At 53.9% G+C, this 16237-nt stretch overlaps 1 protein-coding gene and 1 long non-coding RNA gene across 3 annotated transcripts; both read left to right on the top strand.

Annotated features, from left to right (window-relative positions):
• Positions 1–5963: 5963 nt before the first annotated feature.
• On the top strand, positions 5964–7282 carry LOC131908032 (uncharacterized). 2 transcript variants are annotated; one of them, XR_009378524.1, is made up of 3 exons: positions 5964–6083; positions 6285–6607; positions 7146–7282. It is a non-coding gene; the product is annotated as an uncharacterized LOC131908032 (long non-coding RNA). The 2 variants fall into 2 exon arrangements; XR_009378523.1 differs by lacking the exon at positions 5964–6083 and having other exon boundaries at positions 6090–6607.
• Positions 7283–12391: 5109 nt separating this feature from the next.
• On the top strand, positions 12392–16105 carry Ptgds (prostaglandin D2 synthase). Its single transcript, XM_059260301.1, has 7 exons — positions 12392–12599; positions 13363–13502; positions 13609–13685; positions 14591–14707; positions 14896–14997; positions 15468–15493; positions 15985–16105. Exons 1-6 carry the CDS (start codon positions 12480–12482, stop codon positions 15479–15481), a joined length of 570 nt encoding a protein of 189 aa, XP_059116284.1. The 5' UTR covers positions 12392–12479; the 3' UTR covers positions 15482–15493; positions 15985–16105.
• The last annotated feature ends 132 nt before the right edge of the window (positions 16106–16237 follow it).

The following is a 16237-nucleotide window of genomic DNA, read 5'->3' as shown; positions in this document are numbered from 1 at the left end:
CCTACCGGGGTTTGTCAGGTGCCCACTGCCTGCCGCTTGTTGCCACTTGGAAGAGACAACTGGGCTAAGAGGCTGGGCAGGGAAGTGAGAAGGAGATTGGCTTCTGGGCTCAGATAGAGGACCCAGCAGCAGTCAGGGCCTAGGTGTGTGCTTCTTTGGGAGTCTGCAGGAACCTCTAGGGGAATAAGATGATGGCCAGGTGGGGGCGCCAGAGTTGTGCGGGCCGCCATGGAGTCTGCGATTTCAATTGCAGAATCCCATGCTAGGTCTGGGAGTCCCTCCAGAGAAGCCTGAACCTGTCATAGAGATCTAGATCCTCCTACCTCCTGTGACAGACACAGAAGATGTCAGTTAGACCTGGAACCAGGGAGAGGCAAGTTGAGGTGCTCATGGTGGCCTTGGAGGTAGTCTAGGGTTAAAGTGAGTTCTTTTCTACTCCATCTCTAGAGCAGTGGACATCATGGCCATCATGGCACAGCACCCTTGTGGCCATGAGATACCCTGGGCAGAACCTGGACAGTACAGGGGGTTGACCTTAGGTTAGACAGGGAGTCCCCAGGATCTATGCCCAGGAACTGCCAGAAGGGCCAACTGGACTCTTCCTGGCCTCCTGGGTGTAGTTTAGAATTGCAGGGCGCCAGAGTGACTCACATGGACTGCCCCTTGGCTGGGAGGGGACTTTTCGTGGGTCTTCTGTGTGACCAGTGTTCATGCCAATCTGTGGCACTCTGAAGAAAAGACACTTTGCTTCAAGTTTTTGGTCTCTCCTAGCCCTGTCCTAAGCCGGGGGAACGAGCACTGTGCTGTTCAGGGAGATAGAGGATGACACAAGAGTGGCTGCCCTTGGTGGGGAGAGGCACTGGGGTGCCCCCAAGTCAGGCCGCCTCTGCCCTGGTTTGATGACAGCCGCTGGGTGTCATCTCATGGAGCTTTATTTTCTTTGCAACTAGCCATGGCCACCTGGACGGTGAGATAGGCATGAGGTTCGTACCTCTCAAGGGTGACTCAAAGAAGGGGTCCCTTACTGTGATGTGGACCCTCAGCATGGGCCTGGGTAGCATCAGATGGGAGAGCCACAAGCTGTGACAACGTTGCCTAAGTTTTTACAGTGGAGAGAAATGATCTGAGTGTATTGTGGGCTCCTGTCCCTTCCTATGGTTTTGGATGGAGCAGGGATCCACCTGTGCCTCTCCACTTCTCCACCGGGTTCCCAATGATTGAAGTAAGCACATGGCCCTGCAAAGACTTGTGCTTCAGTGTTCCTGGCAGCTTTATATGTGATGCCCCCAAACTGCAAATAATACCCACGGCCCTCAGTTGAGGAAAGGTGATCGATCAACTGTGGAAGGCGGCACAATGTAACTAGCACCCTGTGGCTATAGATGCCATGAACTGCTGGGACGTCAATTCACTGAGCTGAGTGAAGAGTGTCCAGGCAATCGGGACATGTATCGTATGGCTCCCCTTACAGACAGTGCAAACTGGTCTGTAGGGACTGAAAACGCCTGTAGTTTTGGAGGGCTATAGAAGCAGGTGAGAGGAAGGAATCCCCAAGAAAGCTTAAGGAATCTTTATAAAAAAACTTTTAGGCTGGGCAGTGTTGGCACACGCCTTTTATCCCAGCACTCGGGAGGCAGAGGCTGGCAGATCTCTGTGAGTTCGAGGCCAGCCTAGTCTACAGAGTGAGTTCCAGGACAGGCTCCAAAGCTACACAGTCTACCCTGTCTCGAAAAACAAACAAACACACAAAACTTCTTATGTTATGTGTGCAGGTGTTTTGCTTGCTTGTGTACCTGTGCACTGCTGCATTCCTGGTGTCTTCAGAAGTCAGAAAGGGTATCGGACTCCCCAGGACTGGAGTTACAGGGGATTGTGAGCGGCCGTGTGGATATTGGGAGTCAAACAGGGGTCCTCTGGAAGAGCAGCCAGTGCTCTTTTTTTTTTTTTTTTTAAGATTTATTTATTTATTATGTATACAGTGTTCTGTCTGCACATATCCCTGCAGGCCAGAAGAGGGCACCAGATCTCATTACAGATGGTTGTGAGCCACCATGTGGTTGCTGGGAATTGAACTCAGGACCTCTGGAAGAGCACTCAGTGCTCTTAACCACTGAGCCATCTCTCCAGCCCCCAGCCAGTGCTCTTAATTGCTGAGCCATCTCTCCAGCCCCAAGGAATCTTTTTAAATACTATTTATCTTTATCTGTTATCTAAGTGTATGGGGGTAGAGGGATGACTGCAGAGGCTCCATTGGATCTTCTGGATCTGTAGTTACAGGTGGTCATGTGCCATCTGACATGGTGCTGGGAATCAAATTCAGGTCCCCTGGAAGAGCAACAAATTCTCTTAACCACTGAGTCATCTCAACAGCCCCAGCTCAAGGGTTTTTTGTTTTTGTTTTTGTTTGTTTGTTTTTTTAAAGATAGGGTCTTACTCTGTAGCCCTGGCTGGCCTGAAACTCACTACCTACACCAGACTTGCCTTCAACTCACAGAGACCCACCTGCCTCTGCCTCCTGATCAAGGAATCTTCATGGAATGGCAGGCACACTCACTGTCTTTGTTGGGGTTTTATTGCTGTGAAGAGACACCATGACCACAGAAACACTTACAAAGGAAAACATTTAGTTGGGGCTGGCTTACTGTTCAGAGATTTAGTCCATTATCATCATGACGGGAAGCATGGTGGCATGCAGGCAGACATGGTGCTGGAGAGGTAGCTGAGAGTTCTACATCTGGTTCTGCAGACAGCAGGAAGAGAGAGACACTGGGCCTGGCTTGAGCTTTTGAAACCTCAAAGGCCACCTCCTGTGACACACTTCCTCCAACAAGGCCACATCTACTCCAACAGGGCCACACCTATAGTAATGTCATTCCCTACGAATCTATGGGGGCCATGGGGTTCATTTGAACCACCAGAGTCACCATCTCACTATCGCAGTGATGGTTTCCTGGACACACACATGTATTATAACTTACCAAATATTTAAAAAATCCTATAAAACCCAAACCCACCAAGATGGAGTTGTGTCCCAGGGACTGCCACCAAGGCAGCCCAGAGGCAGTCTGAATTCTCCACTATGCTTTAGGCCACTTGCTACTTCTTCCTGCTTCCTTCTCCAATGACAGTCACTAATGCCTTCCCTCTGGCCAGTATTGAAACACTTTAAGCAACCCAGTGAATAAGAAAGTACAAAGTTACACCCCAAAGAACAAATACCGTCCTTGAGTCCACCCTGATGTAGATAAGCTAGGGAGCAGGAAAACACTGTGATACCGAAGAGGCAACCATATGACGATGCTGGCAGCCAGCAAGCCAGAGTGCCAGTCTCATTGGAAATGCAGGCTGCGCACATCGAGGTCCTCCCAGAGGACGGTGAGAAACGAGAGTGACCTTACAATGGGAGGACCCAGCACACATGCCTTGACTGGATGTGGCCCTGCCGTGGCCGGCCGTTCTGGGAAGGACACTTCACCTCTGCTGAAAGAATTTTCACCAGGAATTGGAGTAGGAGGAGACCAAGTAACATCTGTCCCCTAAGGTCCCAATGACAAACCATGATTCCTGGCTCCCCCACCCCACCCCCGGGGAACCAATGAGTTTATTGGGCTTACCCACAGAGCCTGAGTGAGGGTTACTGACAGAAGTATAAACCCAAAGCAGCCAAACTGGAAAGTCTGCACCAGCGTGGGTCATAGCTTCTCCTGGTTGTGCAGATGTGTTCCCCCACCACCACACACACACAGTCTTGCCTTGCTCAGAGACCTGGGAACCATGTTCAGATAGGAAAGAATTGTTCGCAATTGGTTAGGAGGAGTGGCTAGACACTCGGGTAAGGGTCTGGGACCCTCCCCCTCCCCTCTTCTATGATGGGAAGTCAACCATCAACAAGGCCAGCTGTGATGCTCTTTTGTAAGTGGGAGATCTGCAGGTGGGCCCAGAGGATCGCCCTGTCCAGCAACCTCCAAGGCCTTCCTACCAAAGCACCACCTAGTCACTAGGAAAATACCAACAAATCCCAACAGTGGGCCTTTCACAAAACACCTACCCAGCACTGCCCAATACCGTCAAGGCTGAGAAAGAAGGAAACATTGAAAGAACTGTCCTAGCCCAGGGACCACGAAGTAAAACCTCCTGTGGGGCCTGGATCAGACACTGAGCTGGGCAAACCCTTTACATGGGCTGGGAAATTTCGCTTTTTGTTTCTGTGTTGGATGGACTCCAGGGCCTCATGCCAGCCAAGCACTCCGTTTTGATTAAAATATGAATTTTGATTAAAACATGAACTTTACATGGTTTAGCATCTCAATATTCAGTGTTGCTTAGCTCAGCCTCCGTAACAGGAGCACCAGCCCCACATTTTCCCTACAAATCTGCAAGTGTTTGAAAATCAGAATATGTGTTTGTATTTGTATCACATGTTGGTGGTGTGTGTGTGGACACATGTCAAAGGACAACCTCAGGTGGTATCTATCCCCCTGTTGTTGTTTCTATGGGGTTGTTGTTGTTGTTGTTTGAGACAAAGTCCCTCACTGGCCTGGAACTTGATGAGAAGGCTGGGCTGGCCAGCCAGGTGCCTGTCTCCACCTCCCCAGCACTGGGATTGGAAACACACACCACTACTCCCAAACAAGAACTTTTAATGCCTTGACTATCTTCCCAGCCCTGATATATTTATTTTTAAGTGTGTATGTGTGTTATGCATGATATTATATATAATATATATATATTAAAAGACACTGTGTAGCCTAGGCTGCCCTTGAGCGTAAGCTCCTCCTGCCTCAGCCTTCTGAGTGCTGAGTTTCATTTTCACTTCACCGAGCCTCATGGCTTCCTGGTCTCTGAGCATCCCACAGCAGCTCCTTCTCACTTCATGTGTGTGTATATTCCTTTGCCTTTGACTGTCTACGAGAGCTTTACAATTCATGTGGTTGTTGATCTGTGGTGGGCTTTACTGTTCTGCCCTTTCATGTGCCCGAGGCTGAGCTACCAGGATCCCTCTTGGTCTTGCTCTCCATGCTTCTCACAGGGTCAGTGACAACAGGGAGGCAGCCACCTCCCTGAAGCCCACTTCCAGGGCCCATTCTGGCCTGGAAAGGAGGGACACCTGGAGGACCCTCTTTCCAGGTTACCCCGTGGGTGACCACCTCTTGCCCTGGGTACCAGTGCAGCTTCCTGGATTACATATGGGAGCCTGGCAGAACCTTAGCCGCATGAGAAAGAGATTCATGGAACACACTGGGAGAAGGCAAGCTGCCCCTTCTCCACCCCACCCAGCCACATCACGTGCTGGGTACCAGACCCTTACCTGGCAGAGCAGAACCCTCCAGTGGCCCAGGCCTCCTGAAATGATCCCAAGTTCCTCGTGAAAAGGCTCCAGAAAGCAAGGGACTAGGGCATCCAGAGGCAAGGAAAGGAACAGACATGGCCTAGGGGCCTGAGGAGGAAAGCAGTACTGGGAAGGGTTTGGGCCCCCCAGGGTCTGTGCCACCAAATTCACATGATCCCAGAGTACTGAGACTTGGACCACCAAGGTCTCTAGGTGGCATCTAAGCTGATCATCAAGATCTTCTGAGATGCTGCCTATCCCCAGGGGCAGGTTTCAGAACCAGGGTGATGGAATCCTAGCAACCACCTCTCCCAGGGGGGAAGTAGTCAAGAGGAGGCTACTACGGTCCTCAGGTAACCACCACAGCCAGAGGCTGGTGGCATCAGGCCCAGCTGAGGATGGATGAGGTCAGGAATGGGCAAAGCGCTGCAGAGGAGGCCGTAGCCCTGTGAATGGCCATGGCCCAGATTGGCCCTGGGGCCTGAGTAGGTGGCCCTGGGCCAGCTCTGGCACAGCACACTCTGTCCCTCTTTGCCTAGCCCAAAGAACAACTCAATCTGCTCCCAAGCAGGGGGTGGGAGTGGGTGCAGAATTGTGGCCAACGGACCAGGACAAGTGTGGGTGGATTCTGGGGTGGCCACTTATGCTGGGCACACAGCGGATCCTGACAGGTATCTGCTGTCATCCTGCCCGGATTTGAGCTGTAATCTCTGCTAGTTTTCATGCGCAGTGCAGGGCGCCGAGAGCGTAGGAGGTGGGCAATGGGGCAGGAAGTGCTGGGGAGGTGTTCGTGGGATAGAGCGCTGCCTTAGAGTGTGAAGTGGCTCAATTGTCAGGAAGCCAAAGGGGCATAATCTTTCCCCTCTTGGATGTGGAGATGAGCTACCCACTTTGGGACAGGGCTACTATAAGCTCAGTGACAGCCCCGAACTCAACACCTCACTTCCTCCTCCAGGCCGCTGATACCCAGGACTCCACTGCCTAGGATCAGCCTCCTCCACCCAGATGGAGCTCCTGTGGATAGGTCTCATCTTGCTGGAGATGATGCAAACCCAGGCCCAAGGCCCAAGAAGGCATGGGGGGCTCCCTCAAGTCCCACACCCCAATTTGCCTTTTCACAAGATCTGTCTCCTGCCCAGCCAGGGGAAGGAGAGAGTGACTGTGAGCTCAGGCCGAGCAGGCCCTGTTCCCATGGGTAGGAGCCTGGAACGGAGAGCTCAGCCCAATGCCAACCCTACACAGACTCCATATTCTCCTGTGGCCCTCGGGACCCTCCAGGTGGGGACAACTCTCTGTGCATGTGGAGAAACTGAGGCTCTGAGAGTCGCCAGGTCTTTGTTAGATCCAGGATCCTGTGCAGATATGGCCTGGTGCCACATGTGGGATAAAGGGGGCCGGCTCTGTCTGTCACTAGTCCTACAGTTTGAGGGAAAGTGGTCCGTCGTCAGCTTGGTGGGTCACACCTTCAGGAGGGAAGATGGGGTCCTGTTCCAGATGTGGGTGACAACCTTCGAGCTCAGGGACAACCAGTTTGTCATTATGTCTGTCCCACTCAGGTGAGACTAAGTTCCCAGAGCCCCTGCCACGTGAGGTAAACTGTGAGTAGGGCTGGCAGATTTGAAAGGTCCATGGAGGAGCGGGAGGCAGCAGCTGAAAACCTACCCTTGCCCTTCCTGTGGCTCTAGCTTCTAGTGCTCACCCTGAACCCCACTATCTCCTCTTAGACCCCTCTTGCTGGGGTCTATCCCTGCCCAGGTCCCACTGGCTCCAGTTTCCTCTCATTTCTCTGCTTCTCTTTCTTCCTTCTCTTCCTTAGGCCAGAAGACCACCCATCAGACTTGGCTGACCATGGCAGACTCGGCCCCCTCCACATCCCAGCGAGACTTGTGCCCCTCCTCACAGGCGTTCAGCCTCATCCGCCCCCAGCACAAATAAACACCTGTCACAGAGGAACGGGCTGGCTGTCCATGATTGCTGTCGTGAGGAATGTGAGCCAGGCTGGTGGGGTAGAGCCAGCTCTACCACCTCAGTGTGCCAGACCTGTGCAGAAGCTAGAGTGTCTGATTTGGGGACTGTGATGTCCGCTGGGACACTTGTCCCCATTTGCTCTCCTCTATGGGCCTACCTCCCCTCCTTAGTCTCAGAGAAACAGAGACAGGCTTGTACTTACACAGCACCAGGCCCCAGCCTGGGGAGCAGGGAGCATGGTGTGACCCCAGGGGCCTCCTGGGATGCTGAAGCCCAGATCCCAGATGGGGCTGTGAAGGAGGCACCCAAGCACAATGCCTCAGAGCATGGTAACCAGACACTCCTTTCAAGGTACCCTCTACAGCCTTGCTCAGAGGCTGTGGACCAGTTTCCTGGGTCATCTTAGACCCCAGAGTGAAAGGCAGGGCCCTGTCTTGGGGATGCACTTAGATAAAGATCCAGGTACACCTTTAGTTCTAGAACTCAGGAGGCAGATATCTGTGAGTTCAAGGCCAGCCTGATCACAGAGTTTCAGGCCATCTACGGGTATACAGTGAGACCCTGTCTCAAAGTGGAAAAAAAGAAAGAAAGAAAGAAAGAAAGAAAGAAAGAAAGAAAGAAAGAAAGGGAGAGAGAGAGAGGGAGGGAGGGAGGGAGGGAGGAAGGGAGGGAGGGAGGGAGGGAGGGAGGGAGGGAGGGAGGGAGGAAGGAAGGAAGGAAGGAAGAAAGAGAGAGAGAAAGAAAGAAAGAAAGAAGGAAAGAAAGGAAGAAAGAAAGAAAGGGAGAACCAGGTCCTATGGCTGTTATGAACCCACAGATGGGAGCCAGGAGATGCTGAAGGCCCTGCCATCCAGCCTGTCCCGGGAGACCGAGCCCAGCCCTAGAGGAGCAAGGCATTCTCTGTTCTGTGGCTCTACAGGGACACAACAAGGCCCCTCCGTGGACAGTGCTGAGGAAACTGTAACCCTCCCAGGCTTGCCTTGTTCAGCCCATCCACTCTCAATCCATGACTGCAGGCTGCTTCTGGAAGCCAGAGCAGGCCTTGGAGATCTATAGCACCATCCACTCCATCATCCCAGCACTGATGGCCCCACTGTTGGAGAGTATGAGGAAGTAGCGGCTGAGAGCGGGCCAGGCCCTCCCGCAGCTCAGCCACTCTCTGGGCACCCCATCATAAGAGTAGAGCGGGTAGAGGTGGTCCCACCAGATTCAGAGTCTGAGCTGCCTGCCCAGACTCAGTTTCCCAAGCAGCAGTTGGCCTGTCCATCCTGGGACCCTTCTGGGGTCTGTTGGACATATGCACAAGAGACTCAAATCTGGGGACTGATCTTATCCCAACCTCCTGCCTGCTTCCTCTTTGATCCTGGTCCCCAACCCTACTGAGCTGGGAAAGGAACCCTAGAAGTGTGGGCAGGGAGATGCAGCCATGTCCAAAATCAGCAGAGGTGAACCCACCAGCTACAGAAGCCAGCTGGGGGAAGAGCAGGCGGTGGGCTTGGATGGAACTCAGAGACAGCATGGTGAACTGCCTGCACAGCTTGGTTAATGGGCACAGCCCTTTACATAGAGTGCCTGAACTAGAGTGTAACCTCCACACAGGCCCTGCTTTTCTCATGTCACAGACTAGGGTACTACACAAAGGTCAACTTTCAGAGTCCAAAATATTCCACTCAGCTGCTTCTCAGTGGCCTAGGGCAATGACATTCTTCATTACGGCCCTTTGAGGGACATTTCTGAGAAGAACTGTGAGACCTGGCAGGCCTGAGAAGGTGTGTGTGTGTGGGGTCTAGGTCTCCCAAAGCTGCTCTCCACATGCTTCCAACACAGAGAAGCTATGCTCAGGCGTCAGGTTGGAGTCAGGTGACCCCGGTGAAGCCCAGGCCGAAGCTGGGGACTCAGGGACTTACTCCACTAATGCTGTCACTCAGCCAACAGTCACTCGGCTAGCTCAGGTCCTACCAGGCCTTGAGGATAAGCTATCTCTGGAGATGTCAGAGAACTGGCCTCCCACCCAGGGGATGGGCTGCCCCCGGAGAGGAATCTGCTTCCCTATAGGACAAGGCTGGGACTGTTCCTCGGGCCTTTCAAGGCTAGGTCCAAGAGGTCCCCCATGCTCAGAGCCGGGCCTCACCCCCGGCCAAGCAGTCCCATCTGCAGTTCATGTGCTGATTCAGGGCCTCAGCACTCAGGTTGGCCTGAGTGCTGCAATGGGCCGGGAGAAGGGAGAGGTAGGCCCAAGACCAGGTGGGGCAGGGACCTCCAGGCCAGTCCACCCGATCCCTTGATATCTATCTCAGTGTCCTCATGCAGCCCAATTTCTATGACACTTGGTAAGGATGAAAGGGAAGCCAGAGTCAGGCTGTGCGGAGGCAGCAGGGCCAAGGCCCCACTTCAGCCAACAGAATCCCTTACTTACTGCAAAAGAGTCCCCATAGTCTAGTAGGCCCACATTTAACAAGCCTCCCAAGAACTCCTTTTGCACAGATGGGGAAACTGAGGCACATAAAGGCTGGACATTGGCCTGGGAGACCTTGCCAGACCCAGAAAGGCCTCTGTGTCCTATTTGTATGGTCTACTCCTGGCTCTGAGCCCCCAGAGGAGGCAGCGTGTTCAGGCAGAGGGGATTCTGGGTGATCGATCCCAGGTTCTAACACTCAGCCATCCTACAGTTCACGGGAAGCAAATGCCCTCAAACTGGTAAGAACTTAGAAGAAAAGACCTCAGTGACAGGGCTGGCACCTGGGAGCATGTGGAGGCTGAAGCTGGGCCACTCAGGGTCTTGCTCCACAGTGTTGGCTGAATCCTGGCATGCTGTGCATTCTTACGATAGTTTGTGTGAATCTGTTTCCTAGGCCCTCACAGGACACTAATGAAAACGGACAATATGGTCCTCAAAATAGGATGGTTAGAGCAGGGAGGAGGGACCCCAGAACATTCACAACCCCGCTAAGCTTCCTGGAAGGCTTCCTGGAGGTGTGGTCAGGCTTTTCCTGAGAGGGTACAGGGGGCAGGCGGTGATGCAGACATGCCCTGGGAGATGAGACCAGGAACTCATAGACAGGAGACAGGGCCAGAGGAGGACTTGAAAAGGCCATTGGTATCCTGTTCCTTGTGACTCTGGGCAGACTGGGACAAGGCACTTCAGGGGCTAGAAGCTAGGCAGGGGAGAAGCTTCCTGCTGTGGTGGGGGTTGGGAAGGCTATGAGCATCAGAGTCTTGGCCCCTCCAGGGGCAGCCCAGGACTGTACCTGGTGCCACCTGGGCTCCAGAGCCTGAGTGCTGTCCCCTTCTCACTCACACCCCTTGTGCCCCTGGGGTCAGCACTGTGTCCCAGTTTCCAGCTGGCCAGTCCAGCCTAAGCAGCATTGCGGATGGGTGCAGAGCAAGGTGGGGTCCTGGGACTGGCCTAGGAAGAGGTCTTCCCAGAAGGGGCACACAGGAGTGCTTGGTCAGAGAGAGGTCCACACTGGTTTGGAAATGAGGCAGCCCCTATCTCACCAGGCAGGGCTGACTTCATAGGTAGAACGGCCACCAAGTGCCAGCTGGAGGGCCATGGTGTCCTTCCGAGAGTTAGTTACTTTGTTGTCACTAAGACCACAGTATCTGGGCAGAAACAACTAGGGAAGAAGGGTTTATTTTGAGGCATGGAACCAGGAATGACACAGAGAGGAAGCGGCAGGATCAGGGACCTTCAAAGGCCCTTCTCAGTGACCCACTTCCACCAGCTAGACCACACCTCCTAAGGTTCCACAGATCCCCAAATAGCGCCTGCCACCAGCAGAGGAATAAGCCTTTAAAACATAAGCCTGCTGGGGACCTTTCAGATTCAAAGCCATAAGAAGGTCCCACCCTTGGAAGTACTTCAAGATTGCTCTGCTTGGGGGGAGTCTTCATCCCATCTACAGGAACCCCCTACACAGGTTGATGCCCCCAGGCCTTCTTCCCAAGTTCTTCCTGTCTCCATTCTCAGTCCCTCTAGAGAAAACTCTCAGATCTGCTGCTGGGCTGGGCTGGGGCCTGGGGACTGGATGGTCCAGGAGTCAGCCTCCCCCTGCTTATTCTGACAGATCCTCCCTCCTCAGGCCCAGGGCATGGAAGGACCTGAATGGGCAATGTATGGGCTGTCCTGGGCAGGGACTGATGGAAGGCTGAGTGAAGAACTGGACTCTTGGGCTCCTCTGGGTAGTTCTGGGATCTATCCTACTTCCTCACCTGGAGCTCTGTTGGGCCAGTTCCTGTAGCCCCAACATTAGTGAGAGAAAAAGAGTCCCTCCTAGCATAGCCCACTCAGATGTTAATGTTAAATAATCCTATGCCTCAGAACCCAAAGATCCTGGGCCACAGGGAAGGAGAGAAGGGACGTGCCAGCCCTCTCTTCCACGGCCATTGGTTTCCCATCCAGGGACAAGGCGATGGGAGCCAGGAAAAAGCCACAGCCTGCAGCTTGAAGCACACCGCTCCGCCCACCACTGCTTACTTGCCCTAAGGGAGCCCAAAGGACCACCAGGTGAACCCCAATGGGCTGGCCAGGGTGGAGGTTGTACTCAGCACGGCTGAGTTTTGAATTCACTGCAGGGTAGATTGAGTTTCTTTACTTGGTTCCTCATGGCCACCTGGACTGCTGGCCTTTCGGGACCAAAAGTTCAAGGCACAAACGATGCTTTGTGTGAAACCCTGCTGGGGTCATGGGACTTGGAGAGGATGATAGACAGGGCTTGTGAGGGGAAGGTCTTAGCCCCAGGTGGGGAGTGACTAGCTTTCCCGGCAGCAGGGCAGCACTAAAGTAACCTCCAGTGCTCTCCCTGCTGCTGAGGTATGTGGGCTTTGACGGGAGGGGGGCAAGGTCTGGGCCAGTTCTGTCTCTGGGGCTAGGGTGGGGAGCGGGGGTATGCAGAGCTCTCTGCCTGCCCCGACCTGCCCTTTCTTCACTGAGGTGTGGGGCTCAGCTGGAAGCTCTTACATAACCAGCCCTGTTGCTGATGAGGCTGCAGCTGGGACAGCCACCCTCCCTCACACGAGCATCACGAGCCTCCAGTGGGCAGTCCTTGGGCCTTGGGTGGAGGCCAAGCCTGGCTCATAAATAGGGGTCTCCACAGTGCCCTCTGCTCCTTCTGCCCACGATCTTCCTTGCTCTGCCCACATTGCTGGCCTCAGGCCCAGACACCTGCTCCGGTCCAGGGAAATGACTGCTCTTCGAATGCTGTGGATGGGGCTGGTCCTGCTGGGGCTCTTGGGATTCCCACAGACTCTAGCCCAGGGTGAGGGCCATGTCTCGGTACAGCCCAACTTTCAACAAGACAAGGTGAGGTTCCCCTACCCCACCTCCAAGACAGCATAGCCCTCAGGCCAATGAGCCTGGCTTTCTCCCACAGAAGAGCTTACATGTTCCTCAGCTCTCAGCCTATGCTAGACCGAGGCCTGAGCCAGCTGAGAAGAAAGGAGGGCTGGCCGGTTACCTAGGCCTGAAAAGAAGCCCTCTTAAGCCACAGCATTCCGTCCAATCTCTCCTCAGAGGGCACTTGCACACATGCAGGCCACATAGTGTTCATGTCTTCCAAACACAATCACCTATAAGCCCAAGACACCCGGGACATGCACAAGCACAGGTCATATATCTGGGTCCTAGGACGACTGTGCACTGGCTAGCACTTATCCAGTGAGCCCCTGGATGTGCTGGGCACTGCTCGTCCTGTATGCTCGTGCGCTGGAGCTGGCTGGGACCCCACTGGCACACCACCTGGTTGGTCCACCTGACTCCTCTAGGAATGTGGCATGCTCTGATACCCGCTCCACCCACTAGGGGACAGGGATGAGGACTGGGACAAAGATGAGGACCTCAACGTCCTGGGAAAGAGGGGAGGGTCTTTGCTACCCCCCTTCCTCCATGGAGCATTGGATCAGACCTGCTAGAGAGGGAGGAGACGCGGATGGGCATAGCCCAAGGAAAGGGCTGCTACTGGGACCAGTGTAGCAGGGGAGTCGGAGGGGAAAGAACCAGAAGCCCACCGAGTCTGCCCATGAGGGGAGCATGGAGCATTGCCAACCTAGGCATCCACTGGTCGCAGTTCCTGGGGCACTGGTACAGCACAGCCCTCGCCTCCAATTCAACCTGGTTCCGGGATAAGAAAACAGGACTGTTTATGTGCAAGGCAGTGCTAGCTCCCTCCACAGACGGCGGCCTCAACCTCACCTCTATCTTCCTCAGGTGAGAGAATGGGGTGCGGCGAGTTCTGGGGCCCAGAAGTCCCCATATCATTGTCAGGGGACATCTTGGGGCTTGTTTCCTTACTTCAAGGGTGTTCTGCCCACAGGAGGAACCAGTGTGAAACCAAGATCATGATGCTGCAGCCCGGGAAGGTTCCCGGACAATACAACTACCGCAGTCCCCGTGAGTAAACCACTTCCTGATCTGGGTCAGTTCTGAGGTCCCTGCTGGCAGACTGGACAACCCCGTCCCAAAACTATGGGGATAATGGTCACAGCACCAGGGTCAGTCATCCAAGGACAGACCTGGTTGTGAATCTGCCTCAGGCACGTAGGACGTAGGTGTTGGAGACAGACCTCTCTCTGGGGGCTGTGTCCTCTCTGAAGCCCACCCATGTTCTGCCAGGCCCCTTTCCTGCCCAAATGGAATTTTCCAGTTCTCTGCTGCCCAAGTGGGTTACTCACAGGCATTCCCCGAATTCTAACCACACTTCAATAGTTCCTACCCAAGGACCTCTCCTCCATCCCTCACCTGAGATATGGCTCCCCACAAGAACCCTATTTCCAGCCGGGTGGTGGTAGCACATGCCTTTAATCCCAGCACTCGGGAGGCAGAGCCAGGCAGATCTCTGTGAGTTCGAGGCCAGCCTGGTCTACAGAGCGAGATCCAGGACAGGCACCAAAACTATACAGAGAAACCCTATCTCAGAAAAAACAAAACAAAACAAAAAAAAAAAACCAAAAAACAACAACAACAAAACCTATTTCCTTCTCTTTCTGGCTGTATTGTAACCCAGCCTGCGATTTTCTGAACCTAAGTGTTTTCTGCCTTCTCCCCAAGACTTGTGGTTTGGGGACAGTGTTCCTGGGCTGTGCAGGCAGGAAGCCAGAAACTGGCAGGTGGCCCCTGAGGGAGGGACAAGGATGGCAGCCAAAGTGATTGTGGGAGGAAGAAGTGTCCTGGGATCCAAAGGCCTGAGACCCTCCCTGCAGTGACGCACGCCCTCAGAGGTCACCCCTTCCAAGTAGAGGAGGACAGAATCGTGGGAGCTGTGTACCCACCGTCAGTGTCAACTCTTGGGTTCCTAGACTCGGGCAATGTCCAAACCATCTCCGTGGTGGAAACCAACTATGATGAGTATGCACTGCTGCTCAGCACGGGCATCAAGGGCATGGGCCAGCCCTTCCTCATGTCCACCCTCTACAGTAGGTATCACACCCCACCAGGCCTCCACCCAGGGGAGACCCCTTAGAAGCTTGGCATGAGGTTGAAAGAAGATGGAGACCTGATCCTAGGGGGGGGCATACCAAAGGGGCGGTCCCCAAGACACAGCTGTCGGGGCAGAATGGAGGCTATTTTGTCCCCTGAGGCTGGCTCTTTCTTTATCTACCAGGCCGAACCAAGACCATAAAGGACGAACTAAAGGAGAAATTCACCGCCTTTAGCCATGCCCACAGCCTCACAGAGGAAGACATTGTTTTCCTGCCCCAACCGGGTGAGGGAGGCTAAGCTGCGGGGGAGGGAAAGGGAATTATAGTTGGATTAGAGCTAGACAGTCCTCTGCAGCAGGGTGAGGGGAGACTGGGGAGAGTGTGGCCCTTGCCCTACCTACTAGCCCAGGGGACTCCAAGGAAATAAATGGAGGTGTCAGTCTGTCCCTTTATGGCAGCCCCCTTTATTGGGAACCCCCTTCCTGGTAGACTCCTAGCACCCCTGTCTGTGAGCCCCCAGCTAGAGGTTTAGGGGTGCTACAGGAAAAAACAGATGGAGAAAGACCACCCCTTCTGTTTTGAAAAAGAGACTGGAGGAGGGTTGGGATGGAGTCTGAAGTTTGGGGGTTCAACAAAAGCTAATGCTCCATAGCCTTGGGGGAGGTTTCTCAGAGGCAAGAGAGACATACAAAGCCCTGGCGAATATGGGTCTAAGCCTGCTCCTGACTACTTCCCTGGGCTTCCTTCTTGGCAGATAAGTGCATTTAAAAGTGAGAACAGGTAAGAGAAGCCAGTGGGCTGCGTTCACTTGGTAAGTGCTGCTCCTGCTCATTTACTCACACGACACATTACCACTGAGTGGTGGGGACTCTGCTCCCCAGACAGAACAAGGTCCAGGTGAGACAGCCAGGAAGGAAAATCATAGTTCCAATACCAAGGGCTAGAATGGGGCTGATGGCCATGGGCTCCTGGGGAGAAGGATAATGGTGTGGGCGCCTAGTCCCAGACCGAATGAGGAGGGACTTCCCCTCTGAAGCCTGTCCTACAGTAGGGGTCTCCAAGGAACCAGAGCACACAAAATCAGGGAGGGGAATGGCAGGGGATGGAAACGGGAAGTCAGAGGGCTCTTCACTAGTGCCATTGACTGAGACCTTGGGACCAAAGACTCTGGGGGGGACCCTCCAGAAGGAGGCCCTTGCCAGAGTACAGTTTGGGCCCCATGGGGCCAAGGGGTTGCCTATGTCACTGACAGGTCCTGTTCTTCTGTCCAGGTGATCTGGCCCTCAGGACTCCTTCACTCTGTCACTCTCGAGACCACAGCCCTGGCTCCCCAAAGTGCCTCTACACCCTGCAGCTTTGTCTTGATTAAGAAATAAAGTCCAAAGCAAATCAGATCTTGACTCTTGTCTGTCTGTCCTCCGGGCCCCTGGGCTGCCCCTTGCCCCTCCCGTAAATATCTCAATATGATAACCAGAGGGGTGTCTGTCCTTGCTGAAGTCCTAACTAGGAACAGCCTAAGGGCTA

This window comes from Peromyscus eremicus, chromosome 4 (genome assembly GCF_949786415.1).
Source record: "Peromyscus eremicus chromosome 4, PerEre_H2_v1, whole genome shotgun sequence".
Classification (NCBI taxonomy): Eukaryota; Metazoa; Chordata; class Mammalia; order Rodentia; family Cricetidae; genus Peromyscus; species Peromyscus eremicus.
This window is presented reverse-complemented; position numbering and strand designations above follow the sequence as displayed.